The 14150-nt window shown below is 37.4% G+C and overlaps 1 protein-coding gene across 1 annotated transcript; it reads left to right on the top strand.

Annotated features, from left to right (window-relative positions):
* Positions 1-3157: 3157 nt before the first annotated feature.
* On the top strand, positions 3158-12697 carry LOC107303091 (keratin, type I cytoskeletal 10). The gene is made up of 8 exons (XM_015832281.1): positions 3158-3714; positions 4555-4637; positions 5001-5157; positions 7402-7563; positions 7643-7768; positions 8543-8760; positions 10398-10441; positions 12362-12697. The coding sequence occupies exons 1-8, from the start codon at positions 3208-3210 to the stop codon at positions 12463-12465; spliced, it is 1401 nt and encodes a 466-aa protein (XP_015687767.1). The 5' UTR covers positions 3158-3207; the 3' UTR covers positions 12466-12697.
* The last annotated feature ends 1453 nt before the right edge of the window (positions 12698-14150 follow it).

Below are 14150 nucleotides of genomic sequence, written 5' to 3'. Positions count from 1 at the left end.
AGCTCTTTCACGCACTGATGCATCTAGATCAAAAATTAAAACAACATAAAAACCATATTAAACTATTAAAGCCAAATACATAAGAACAAAACCTGGTGGCAACCTAGTTTCTGATGTGCAGCCACCATCTTATCCTAACTTGGGGGAGGCAAAGCTGGGCCTTCCGTGCTTTAGAGAGACCCATGGAACTTCAGGGGCAAAGTATTCCATAGGGCAAGGGCTGCCACAGATAAGGCATATTTCCTACTTCCTATCAGATGGCAGTGCCTGAAATAAGGGACTAAGAGTATGCCTATCTAATCCATTAGGATGGGCAGATGTCCTTAGAGGCATCTGGCCATGTGCCATATAGTGCTTTAAAGGTGATGGCCAGCACCTTGAATTGCAGCTGAAGCTCACACAACAAATGTATTACTTTATATTACTAGAGGCACCCATCACACTGACACATTCCAGACCAGATGAAGTTTGCCATGTAGAGTACCCTGCAGTAATCCAAATGGGAGGTGAGCAAGACATGAGTAACTATAAGCAAGGGCCCCCAGTCCAGGAAAGGTTGCAATTAGCACAGTAGACAAATTTGTGCAATGAAAAATATAGATTCTTCCAAATCTTAACCACCTCACTAGTTTTGCAAATACCCCTGGGAACTAATTCACATTTACAACATTGCATGCAACCAAAAACTTTATCATTTAGCAATTTATTCAGATATTAGGGACACACATTTACAGAAAATATTTTCTGAAAATAAACAGCTTAATAAAATTCAGTGCATCAATTACACTTGTTGGTGCAAATTGTAGAATAAATTTAACCTCACATAACTTAAGCTTACTATTTCCAAGACCAAACGCAGCAAGAAACTTAACATAAATAGTAAACATTTATAATGCGTAGATAGATTAATCAGTATATAATTCTCAGGAATTGCATTTTAGTATAGAACAATAGATCGTCAGCAAAAGGCTGAAAGTACACCTAGAACAAATCTAGATAAGGAGAAATAATAATTACTTAGGCATATAGACATTTCTTTGGCCCTTGAGAAAAAAGTATTTTGTTTTATACTCTAAGGCATTCTTTACAAGCAAGTATCATGATGCAACGTGCCACAACTCAACAGTACTGGAGGCACATGCAATAAAAAAGGGTGTCACTTTCCCCTCTTTGCCTAATGGGTCCTTGAAATGCTCCTTTGATCTTATGCAGCTGAGGAAAAGTGTTGATAAATGGCCAAGACTGCTTGCAAGGAGAGCAGTGAAGTGGGAAAATGCTGTACATGTTTCTAGAATGGAACATTTTTTTCCCAAAAGTGAAGTAAATGGAAAGAGACAAAGAGCTAATTCATTAAAGAGAGCTTCTATCATCTTACTCAAATCCAATCTTGGCTATTGAATATAAAAAAGAAGAAAGTGATTAGAGAGAAGCCAAATGTGATTTCTGAGGCAGGGAAAGAAACCAAAAGGAATATAAGTCAACTATTATGCAGGCCTCTAACTTTTTTCTTCCACAATGGAAGCAGAAAAAATATGCTGCAAAGATGGGATGCTTCTGAATGAAGTTTTTAAGGGACAATTACCTTGCTTGATTTATCTCCTATATCTTCCCATGGGCATGTTTTGTTTAAGCCATGGATGAGTCATGTGGCCATCCAACTATTGTTGGATTGCAGCTTGCATCATTCCTCACAACTGACCCTGGTGGCTATAGCTGATGTGCATAAGAGTTCAACAAGATATACATTGTCCTATTGCACATCCCTATCTTAACTGATATCATATTTAGCACATCATTCCTAATATCTCCAGACACAAGCGATACTTCAGAATGTGGGATTTTCAAATCTCAAGACAAACAGGTTAGAAAACATTTACATCTTTCCAGAGGTTTCTGACCACTTATTTCAAATGTGTAGATATTTTGACTTTTCTTCCTATCCATTTTATTTTGGTAAACAAATAAACATGAAAAAGGCTAGGAAGACCCTTGATGATTCCTAATGTAAGGTAACAAGATCCAGAAGCCCCTTTAAAGTAAAATGTCATGGCACTGCTACAACAAAGATCTTATGTAGAAGTACCCATAATGATTTAAACTATCTTTAGTACATGCATTTAAACTGTTTTTAACACATGATGTCAGCATTAAGGAAGACACATGCCCCCCCCCCCTTACGGGTGAGAAGGGGTTTTTTCTTCCTTTCTTTCTTTTTTTGTATATATCCCAATTTAGCTTGATTTCAAGAGCTAATGTGAAATACAAAGGAAAAAATTAAGAATAGATGATCTGGGATACAAAGCTTTCTAAAATGTTGGCCAGAACATTAAAACCAAGACATACTGTATAACATAGTGAAGCAAAGGAGGAAACTGCAATATTAAAGATGATTTGCTGGAAAATGCTGAAAATGGTATCTGCGGAAGAATTAGTGGAAATAAAATATTGGTGATCCACCATCTAAAATAACTCATTCTGTTCCATCTTAGAGTTACAGTGAAAGAAAAATTCTTGAGTCTATTAATCTCAGTTCCCATCCCATCTCCAAGAACTTGTAAAGACAGGCTGCACATCAAATTATGAATTCCAATATAACATCAAAGATTTTTAATATCAGCTATGAAGGTTTGAGCCAAAGTAATGACAAGGTATTTAAGATCTGTATTTCTGTTAGATTAAAAAAGAAGAGGGAAATAAATCCTTACCAAATGTAATGGAATACTACTGGTGTTGTTCATACACGTTCCTTGAAGCTTTGTTTGGCTTCCTCTTTCAGTTAAAAGAGCTATGCCTTAGGGCTGGAGCTGTTGAGCAGAAATGCAATCTAAAGTTAAAAGAAAGTGTTGCTGAGGAGCAAAAGACAAAAAGAGTAGCTCATCAATTTTAAGGATAAAAAGAAAAGTAAAACAGATCTGGCTTTTTTCCATCCCACTTGATCCAGAAAGCTGGCACAACAAATAACCCAAGGGAACATATTTCTGAAAAGTTGGAGTTGATAACATCACTTTTTAATTAGAGAAAATAATTATCTGGTCATGGACGTTACACTTTTGGCTTGGCAAAGGATCCTTTTTGCTGTGATGGGGCGGAAACAATACACCCCATTAGCTTGATATATAAACTTCAAAAGCCCACCAACCCAAGGCACTCTTTCTAAATCAGCTTGCTTACTGGCACAGCACAGGCCATCCTTCTTACTCAAGCACTATGGCTCTCTCTGTCCTCACCTCGGGTTCTTCTCGGCAGATTTCGTCCTACAGTATTGGAGGTGGAGGTGGAGGATCTGTTAGATTGTCAAGTGGTGTAGGCTTTAGTGGTGGTTCCAAGTTTGCTGGAGGTTACAGTGGAGGGGGTTTTGGTGGAGGAAGCCTTGCTGGAGGTTACAGTGGAGGGGGTTTGGGTGGAGGAAGCCTTGCTGGAGGATATGGTGCTGGCATGGGTGGTGGCTTTGCCAGCAGCAGTTTTGCAGGTGGCTTTGGTGGTGGCTTTGGCATGGGAGGAGGAGATGGAGGTCTCCTCACAGGTGATGAGAAGCAAACCATGCAGAATCTTAATGACCGCCTTGCTAACTATTTGGGCAAAGTGCATGCTCTTGAAGAGGCAAATTCTGAGCTAGAACTCAGAATCAAGGAATGGTATGGCAAATTCAGCGCCACGGACACTGATCGTGATTACAGCAAGTATTTTAAAATCATTGAAGATCTTCGGAACCAGGTAAGTAGCTAAAATACTTTCACAAAGTATTCTGACTTCAGTTGACACTCTTTCCAGACTCAATAGGTAGTCAGTAACTTTCCACAATACCTTTTTACAGTTCCCTAATTAAGTTGCTATAGTAATGGTTCACTTTTGCAGCATGGAATAGCTAGCTAGTAAAGCTTCCTACATCCCTCAAGTAGCCATTTCTTTCAGGCAACAGGAGAATAATACACGATTGAATGCTTGCATTTCATTCACACTCTGTCCTCCCTGGGCATTTTAAAATTAAACTTGGTTTTTTGACAATTATGGTGTGAAAATCAAGTTCCAGAATGGATAGATTCATATTCTTATTTTTATATATATTATTTATTATATTTGTGTTACTGACATAAAGTTTATTTTTTATTCTAATTGATATTTAATACCTGTAAATTTCCTAGAGCCTGTGAAAATTGAAGTGGTAGATTAACTGCACACATCAATTGAGCACACTAAGGGCTAGGTGAAGACAGAATGAGGTCATTTATGATTCAGCCTGTGGTGGGAGTCCAGTTCTTGGTTTAGCATATTTTGATTTAGATTTTTCAATTTAGTTATTGAACTTAACTCCTGAACTTAAATAAGTTAGCTATCCCCATGTATATTTTGTGTGCATGTTGAATTTAAATAACTTAGATAGCAAGAGTAAATATGATTCTTGTGTGTCTATGTCTCTGTATCTGTGTATCTGTGTGTATGCATGTGTATGTATATCTGTGTGCATGCCTATGTTCTTTTATTCTTTCAGTCTTAGATGCAAAGTGTTCAGAATTTCAGGGAATGAATGTATTTCTTTTAAACATTTGTTTACAGATATGTCGATATACAATTGAGAATGCTGGGATTGTATTACAAGTTGATAATGCTCGACTAGCTGCTGACGATTTCAAACTTAAGTAAGTAGAACAATTTTACTCAGGAAAGGAAAAGACATGTGTCCAACCTACGACCTATTCAGTTTTTTAAATCATACTTGATTATAAATCCATCTGCATTCTTTAAATGATGACTATAAATGAAAATGAGCTGTGGTGGTGCAGTGCAGGCTAACTCACTGCCCACTGCCAGGAGTTTGATCCTGACCAGCTGAAGGTTGACTCAGCCTTCCATTCTTCTCAAGGTCGGTAAAATGAGGGCCCAGATTGTTGGGGGCCATATGCTGACTCTGCAAACCGGTCAGAGAGGGCTGTAAAGCACTATGAAGCAGTATATAAGTCTATTGCTATTGCTAAAATGCCATTCTTCTATCAACTTTAAAGGTATGAAAATGAGTTGTTCCTACACCAAAGTGTGGAGAATGATATCAATGGTTTACGCAGAGTCTTGGATGATTTAGCCTTGAATAAAGCAGATCTAGAGTTGCAGGTTGAGAGCCTGACTGAGGAACTTGTCTACCTGAAGAAGAACCATGAAGAGGTGGGAGAAAGGTTTTTCTAAAGCTTCTGGGAGATATTTTATTGGGGATATATTCCTGACACTGGTGATAGCTGGTGTTAGATTTTAAGTCTAACATGAACACTTCCCTTTTGTTGAAAAGGAACAGAATTTTGTTTATTTCCAAATGTCACTTTCCAGATCTTCCTGCTCATGCAGATGAATTTCTGTCCCCAGCTCTTATCCCAATGATAGGGAGTGATCTCTGGCAACCGGGTTTTGGGGAGAAAGCAGGGAAGTTTTGGTACTGAGTAGAATTTAGTTACAATTCCCCACAAATAATTCTTTTTTTATAGCACTATTTCAACACACTGAAACAATGGTTAAATGCATATGCCTGAGAAAGCTCAAATGCTCAGCACTTTTGCTGCAGCTGCACACACTTGATGCAGGTTTTCAGGTTTCTGTCTCATGGAGAAGCGAATGCCCTGTGTCCAGGATTTTTCCAAACCTGGAAACGAATCTGCCACTGGCAACACTGCACCCTTGGTAGCAAATGGCACTCACCTCTTGAATTTGGAGAGAAGGGGAAAAGGGGGGAAAGGACTTTTACTAGGCAAGGTGCAAAGTAGATTAATGGCAGACAATAAACAGATATTAGTTTTAAGTGTTTATTTAAGAAGACAGTGTACGAAGACATAAAGTGTGTTAATTGTCTTTGCTTCTAAATATGTTCTCAGGGGTTTTCCATGCCAAATGTTGATGCTTTGAAAACTCCTAGTTGTTGAAAAACTACAACCACAATAGAGTGTGCAGATACTAATGTGTTGCTTTGAAATAGTAAATGTATACACTGCTAACCATGGACAAAATGAACTGTAGGGGATTCTCATTCTAACCTCTTCTCCCCTTTCTAAAAAGCAATGAAAATTCTCTACTCCAGCTATGCCTGCCATCTAGTGGCTAAATGAAAACATTTTAAAGGAAAATATTTGTAGCAGAGTAGAAATGAGGGTCCTTGGTGCTCTCTAAGCTTTGTTGTTTTCTTGCAGACATTTCATTATGCAAACTAGGTAACATCATACTGACTAGTTTGTGTAAAGAAATGTCTGCAAGTAAACATCCAAGTCCAGAGAGCACCAAGAACCCCTGAAAACGTTGCTTTGGTTTCCCTCTATAAATCTGCCCTTTCTTTATTCAGAGCTTCTACACTCCCTCTCTAGTTATATCACTTAGAAAGAATAGTGGTGGGGAACCCATGATCTTCCAGATATTACAACAGAATTCAGTCGCAGCTTAGACAGACAGACAGACAGACAGACAGACAGACAGACAGACAGACAGACAGATAGATAGATAGATAGATAGATAGATAGATAGATAGATAGATAGATAGAGATCCTCAAATAAAACCAATGCCTCTTTAGGAATGAATCTTCAAATTCAGTAAAAGTAGAGTTGAATTTTTTACAGGACGGATAGATAAAACTGTAATTCAGGATCAAAATATTTTCCCTGGTTAAACTATTTTCTTAAAACTGCCGACAGTTCACTGAGAGTATAAAAAAAGAATTCAGTGAAAAACTGAATTGCAAAGCAAAATTCTCCAGTAGTTTCTGCCCATTCCATAATAAATGAGGATTCATTTATCATACTCCAGATCCCTTCAACAACAGTGTCACACTGGACCTCAGTGCCTCAGCCCTTCTAGGCCTATTGCTCTGAACCCTGGAAGGCCAGCTATGTTTTAGGAATCTGGTTCTTTCAGTAGGATCTGGTCCATGGTAATTTGTGAACCCATATAAACTATGTGATATTTTTTTACATTTCCTTTTGATTTTATTTATTTATTTAGGACTGTTTTTAAATTTAGAATCTTGTCTTAGATCATAACGATTTGGTAGCTTACTAACTGAATAAATAAAAAAACCCATAATCATTTAAAAGGGTTTTGCTAAACCTAACGTGGCAATTGCCTCAGACAGCAGATGCCAAAAGGTAGCAGTTGTTATTTCCCTCTGTGGCAGGATGTAGCTACATGTGGCACACTGCTAGTACTCTCTAAATTGTTGTTCTTCCATTAGATGCTAGATATCACCCATAGGAAGGAAGATTCATCTAGGAATGTTTTTCTATATATAAAATGGGAAATATGCATCAGAATAAAAATAGCATTAGAACTATCCAGAATACAACATCTCCTTTGTTGTCCATCAATTCCATCATATAATTGTCACAATGTGACACATCTACTTATTAAAAATTCCCCACACTTCTCCACCACAGGAATTGATGAGTTTCCGAGGAGTGGCCAGTGGTGATGTCACTGTGGAAATGGATGCTGCTCCTGGAGTTGATTTGACTAAACTTCTGAATGACATGAGATCCCAATACGAAGAACTTGCAGACAAAAACCGGAGAGAAGCAGAAGAACAGTTCAACAAACAGGCAAGAGCCATCCACTTGAATGTCAAACATGGGAAATGTTCTATCTATCCCACTAAATATTGTTCTCTGACTTCCTTAGGTTGGAGCATTGAGGCAACAGATATCTGCCAACGTGGACCAATTGAGTTCAGGCAAAAGTGAAATTACTGAACTGAGGCGGACCATGCAAGGCTTGGAACTGGAGCTTCAGGCTCAGATGGCTATGGTAAATGTACTTCCATACCAGCTTGATTTCTTTTTCATGGAAACATTGGAGTGGTACAACTTCCCTGCCTAACCTACAGCCTGGTAGTCCATCTTTCCCCTCAGTTTTCTGGAATTAACCAGAGTTGATTAGCTTAATCAACTACCTGTGGATTATATCCACTTATCTGGAACTAAATCACACTGAAATTAATAAGATTTATTTCCATGTTAACATGAGATTACAGCTTTGTCCTGGTAAATGTCCTTCCAACTGACAAATTATAGATAAGGATATTTTGCATGATTCATTTGAAAGGATGTATACCAATCAAATTTTACTCCAGCCAGAGGCCAGCACACTTAAAAACAAATAAACAGACGAACAAAACATCAGAGTCCTGATGACATATATACCTATAAATTAAATTTTATTATGATTAATTAAGAATGTAAGTGATAGTCTTAAAGTTCATGCCAAAGAAGTCGTCATCCACTGTGTTCAAAAAGCTAGCAAGCAAAATTTGGAGATGAAATATAAAGTATATAAAGTAGTAATTCCAATTGGCCAAAATAAAAGTTATATAAAATATGTCCTAGTGGTAGAGTTACTAAAGAAAGAAAAATTAGCTTGAAAGTGCAATAGAACATGAATGATTCTTTCAACCACTCACCTACCACATAGAATCATAAGTCATAATATTATTTTAAATATTGACTTGCAATCCAGACCTTTCTTCCAATTGTTTATTTCAGTAATTGATGCTTTATTTTTCCTCTGCCTGTCTCTCAACAGAAACAATCTCTTGAAGGCACTTTAGCAGAAACAGAACGAAATTACTGTGATCAGCTTGGCCAAATACAGGTTCAGATCAGTAGTTTCGAAGAACAACTCCTGCAGATCCGGTCAGATATGGAAAACCAAAACGCCGAATATCAGCAACTGTTAGGAATAAAGACACGTCTGGAAAAGGAGATTGAGACCTACCACCGCCTATTGGATGGAGAAGGGGGGTAAGGAATTTGCAGCATATGTAATTGAAAAAAATACATTCTTACATAGAGTAAAATGTGTGATAGCATCCGGAAAACACATTTATTACGACATTTGATCTCACTATATATAAATACCAGCCCCACCATCTGATTAGTTCCAGAACAAATTCGAAGCTTTGAGCCTGTAGTATGTTCCACGTGACAATTTACATGGTACACATGAATCACTTCTATTTTCTGTAGGAGAAACCCTTTCCAAAATAACTGAAACATGAATAATAAGATGATGATTTATTAGATTTAATATACCCACTCATTCTAATGGACTCTGGATGGCTTACAAAATATAATACTAAATTAAAACAATTAAAACATAAAACAAGGCAGCTCAGACCAAAGAAAACCATTTAAACAAAGCACAACACCCCCACTCCAGACCCAAACATTAACCCTAAGCAGAGACCAATCAGACTATTATAACAGAAAAAGCATGTTTCTTGGGTCCCATAAGATGACAACATTTAATAAATGGGACTTGGAGAGCACCTATTCTGTTCAAATATACTGAATGTACTGGTATAATAATTACTCTCAAAATTTGATCATAGTAATGTTATTCCTATCTTTAACTACATGCTGAAAAGCCAAACATAGCATATATAAGAAATCCTACCCTACAGGGGTTATACTTCATCCATCATCATAAAACTGCACTTGCACATTTTAAACACATACAAATCGACCCATTCTGATAGAGAGAGAAGTTCCCTGAGGATGGGCTCCAGCGTGGGTCCGAAAGCTCAGAAGACTAAACCTCTGATCCTGGTGACGAACCCAGATTGGATCCTGCCACATTATCCTGGGACGTGTATATTTTGACTTCATTTGTGACAAATCCATCCCTTCGCTACCTCAGAAGATTAGCTGTTTGTTCTGAGCTGTTGACACGGTTGGAACAAATGCTCCATGGTATAACTTTGCTGTGATTCCCTCTACCCAATTCATACTTTTTTTCCATAGAGGGGAAGCATAGACTGGCTGACCATACCAAGATTCCCACCTCCCATTTTCCCTGATGATCTCAAAAGAGTCTCTCTCCCAAAGTTAGTCCCAGGCCTTCCATGATCGGGCAGCTCCAGATCACCTTTTCCCTCTTGCATCTAATCTCAGCTCATAAGTGCCCTAACAATATAATTATCCTACTATGTCCCTATAGCATGTTCCCAATCCATACATGAGCAGGCTTAGTTGTACTGTCAATCTTAGCTGTCTGATGCTAAAGAAATATTTTCCCTGTTCTTCCAACACCATCCAAAGCTCAAGATATAGAAAATCTATTAGGCTTTGTCACCTTAGACAGAAGCAGTAATTAAACTGATTTAAAACAGATGCAATAAGGGCAGAACAGGGATCAGCAATAGGGACAGTCAATGTCAAGCTGATAAGAATTTTCTAGCAATTCAAGATAGGTGGAGAAAAGATAATTGATGAGAATGAATGAGCTTGGAAGAAATGCCAGCACTGTGATATCTACATTTGGAAGTTGACAATGATGAGGATCACACGGGGGAAGAACAAGATTTTTATAAAGCCCAATGCTTTGCAAGAAAGAGAAAGAGCTGTATATTTACAAAAAATAAATTCTTTCTTTACAGAGGATATTCAACAACTGTCTACAGTTCAGGACCTCCCGTGAAAGGTAATGCATGTATTTCTATAAAATCTTTTTTGCAGTACTGACTTCCTGCTATTTTTTTTCATATTAACACTATACTGCCTCTCCTATGCCCAAATACCTTGCAGTATTTTTGCAATTTCCCCTTTCATCTTGATGTTTCCTATTCCAGATCTGTTTTGAATGGAGGCTCTCACACAGGTGGACCTAGGTCCTTTCCCCTCCCCCCAAAGGCATAGTCTCTGGGTGAAGCTAGGTGTGTTGGAGACCATGGCTGCAAGGAAGCTGGGCATACAGGGGTAACCCCTTTGCTTGCATGACCATGTCATTTAGAAGACCCTAACCTATCCCAGGGAAAAACAATAATTATCAAATTCATACATATTATACTTCTGCCTCTCATCATTACCAAATAATAGATGCTTCTCTGTTGAGTATTGAAGCTATGTGTAAAGGAATATGGTACAGAGTTAGCAATGGACATACTAAGGGACTAAACAAGCCACCAAGGGGGTATTAGTAAAATAGAGTATACAATCCTGAGAAGAGGGAAAGCATGAAAAGAAATTCAAAACAACCCTGGCTTGATTTTGTTTAGTATAAGATGGGAAGAGAGGAACTAGAACTGGCTTTCAACTCTGGTACTGTATCTTATTAAAATAAAGAGCATTAACTTTACTTTGCCTCTTTCCTGATCTGCTCACTTTGAAAAATGGTATAATACCATATACTTGAGACTTATGAAAAGACTGCAGATTTGCCCATATTAATGAGTTTGGTTTTAGATACTTTAACTACTCATCCTTATTATTAATGCAATACCAAAACTTATTTTTTTAGTATTGAATTAAATATTGGCTGAATTACCACATGACACTGAGTCGTTGTTCTTTTTAACTATATCTTGTGGAACAGGATATATTGACCAGATTCACACATAACAGTAATCAAAAATATAAATATATATATTATATCTTAATGTTTGAACCTAGCAAAAGCAGAAGTATCCAATTCAAACCAGACATGGAGTTTTTTTTTAATAGAGTGTAACACATATCCTTGCCTGCATTTTTCTGCAGCTATTTTTCTCCCCAGTGGACTTATTTACACTAACAGAAAAAAGTGGTGGAGAAATTTTTTTTTTTAATATTGGAGCCAGTAACTATGACTAATAGTTGTTGATAACTGCTATGACAGCCTTATTCTTTCATTCCTCCACAGTTTCAAGTGGAACTGGCAACCCAGGTCTTATTCACCTTAATGAGTCTGCTAATTATCACATATTGTTAGGAGAATTAACCTCTGATATTTGATAATGGTCTATATCTGTAGACTGTAAAATGAATATGAAAAAAAATAAAAGCATGTCATTGTCTAGAGCACCCATATGATTATTTCTGATCAGTTTGCTTCCAAGTCCAATTCAAGGTGTTTTAACCTTTAAAGCCCTACATGATATGGGACTCCCTCTCCTTGCTTCTATCAACCCACCCCTTTAGATCTTACAGAGAAGGAATGCTGTGGGTACCATCGGCTGCGATCTACATTTGGTGGGTCCCAGGACATGTGCCTTCTCTACCATGGCACCTGCCTTATACAACATCTCCCCTACCAAAAAAAAAATAGATTGGCCCCACCTCTTTTGATATTCCAAAAGGCCCACAGTACAGCTATGTGACCATACCTGGAGCTTCCCACAGAACTGGAGATTGTCTGGAGACCTCCATTGTTGGGACTATTTTCCATTCTCTCTTCATCTATGGATTTTATTTTTTGTTTTTATGATATTTATTACTATGGCTTTTATATTTGTTTTTGCTGCTTTTATATTTTCTGTTTTTATCCACTGTTGCCCACTGCCCAGAATTGCCTTTGGTGAGATATGTGGCTATATAAATTTAATAAAGAAATAAATAACATTGTGCTGTATGTATTTTATTTCAGAGTCAACAAAAACCAGAATGGTTAAGACAATCGTAGAGGAAATGGTCGATGGCAGAGTTGTTTCTTCCCAAGTCAAATCAGTCGAAGAGAAGCCATCTAAATAAATACCAGTAAACTGCAAAAATAACTTTCCATTTTATAAACTTTCTAACACAGAAGTAAGAAAGAGCTTCTTCAAGAGCTAGATGTAGAAATTATTCTTTTTTTTAAAAAGCAATAAGTTTTTTCTTTAAAATTTTCTAATTTCTATCTTCTTTTCTTTATGCAAGTTTCTGAAGTACACCTCAAACTGTGTTTTCTTTTAGCTTGAGTAGTTTAATAAACTTTTCCACTATTTGCAAATTATAAAAGTGTTGTTGTGATCATTATCAATAATCTCCATTGAAGTCTAAAAACATGTTCCATTTACAGTATTTTAAAATGGCTTCTTTTGATAAATATAGTGATGCTCTACATTTTAGGCCTTCCTATGAAAAAATAGCTTTTTGCTACAGCAATTAAATTGCATATAATGTGCAGAAGATATTTGGGGGGATTTTGATACAAGAAGTGTTATATAGTAAAGACTTTTACTTTACAAAAGATATATATAATTTTTTCAAGACAATAATTTGAGGAGCCATCTCTCTTCCCCTCCACCCCAAAATGGACAAAGTGAATCAAAAGTGGACAAAGTCAGCAAACAGACTCTATTTTACTTAATGTATATTAACTGAGCATTAATTAAATTGAGTTGACATTATTATTCCCCATATATCACCTCCTATCATTAGTGGCAACTTTTAGATGTACCTCTATTGTAGGAAGTGGCATGCCCTAACTTTTGCTTATGCAATCAAGTATGTGTTCAATAATAGTGATATGTGATGTGCGATCTCAAGCTCAATTAGCTTGTCTTTTTGTAGAAGAGAGAAGCAACCAGAGACTCTGTAACAAGATCAAACAATGCCATTTAGGTCATTGTTGCATATCTTGCCATATGACATAATAATCTGCTATCTTCCACATGTAGTGATAATCTTCAGAGAATCCCATTCAAAAACTTGCCATACATTTTTCCACATGGATTAAGATTCAAGTTATTGCAATTGCTAGCATGAAACATGGGCCTTACCTACTGTAAGACCTTACCTACTGTATTTATGTAAATGTGAAAACATTAATAAAAGAATAACACAAAGGCAGCAATTGAATGAAATAAAATTCTACATTCATTTATCTCCAGATTACAGGAGTGAGTGGCTCATAACATTCTCATGTCCAAGTCCTGCTGAAAAAGTCAGCTTTTGGTGGCTTTTCTGAAACCCAGAACGTCCAGATATCAGGGGAATGCTATTCAAAGAAAGGGGACAGCAATTGGGAGAAAAAACCCTGCCTCTGAAGCCCCTGAAATTAACAATGTCTAAATCGTGGGTGTCCAACCTTTTGGCTTGCCTATGCCGTAACGAGTAAAGAGGAATTGTCTTGGGTTACATATAAAATGGGAATGGGAGGGATTAGTATGGTGGTTCAGCAGTTAAAGATGATGAGCTTGCCAGTTGGAAAGCTGACAGTCCAGGTTTGAGACCCCAGGGCCACACAATAGAGTGAGCTCCCATTCCTTGCCCCATCTTCTGCCCACCTAGCAGTTTGAAAGCATGTAAATGCGAGTAGATAAACAGGCACCACTTTAATGGGAAGGTAATAGTGTTCTCTGCACCTTGGTGTATAGTCACACTGGCCACATGACCACGGAAATGTCTTCAGACAACGATGGCTCCTTCGGCTAAAAAACGGAGCACTGCCCCCT

This window comes from Protobothrops mucrosquamatus, unplaced genomic scaffold, assembly GCF_001527695.2.
Source record: "Protobothrops mucrosquamatus isolate PMUCROS unplaced genomic scaffold, P.Mucros_1.0 scaffold1, whole genome shotgun sequence".
Lineage (NCBI taxonomy): Eukaryota > Metazoa > Chordata > Lepidosauria > Squamata > Viperidae > Protobothrops > Protobothrops mucrosquamatus.
The sequence above is the reverse complement of the archived record's forward strand: the minus strand, read 5'-3'. Positions and strand labels throughout refer to the sequence as shown.

What these genes read in the sequence shown, in the direction of transcription:
- LOC107303091 (XM_015832281.1), top strand. Translation starts at nt 3,208, where the DNA reads ATGGCTCTCTCTGTCCTCACCTCGGGTTCTTCTCGGCAGATTTCGTCC. An exon ending in TTCAGGCTCAGATGGCTATG is followed by an intron (nt 7,769 to 8,542) that starts GTAAATGTACTT and finishes GTCTCTCAACAG; the next exon opens with AAACAATCTCTTGAAGGCAC. An exon ending in CTATTGGATGGAGAAGGGGG is followed by an intron (nt 8,761 to 10,397) that starts GTAAGGAATTTG and finishes CTTTCTTTACAG; the next exon opens with AGGATATTCAACAACTGTCT.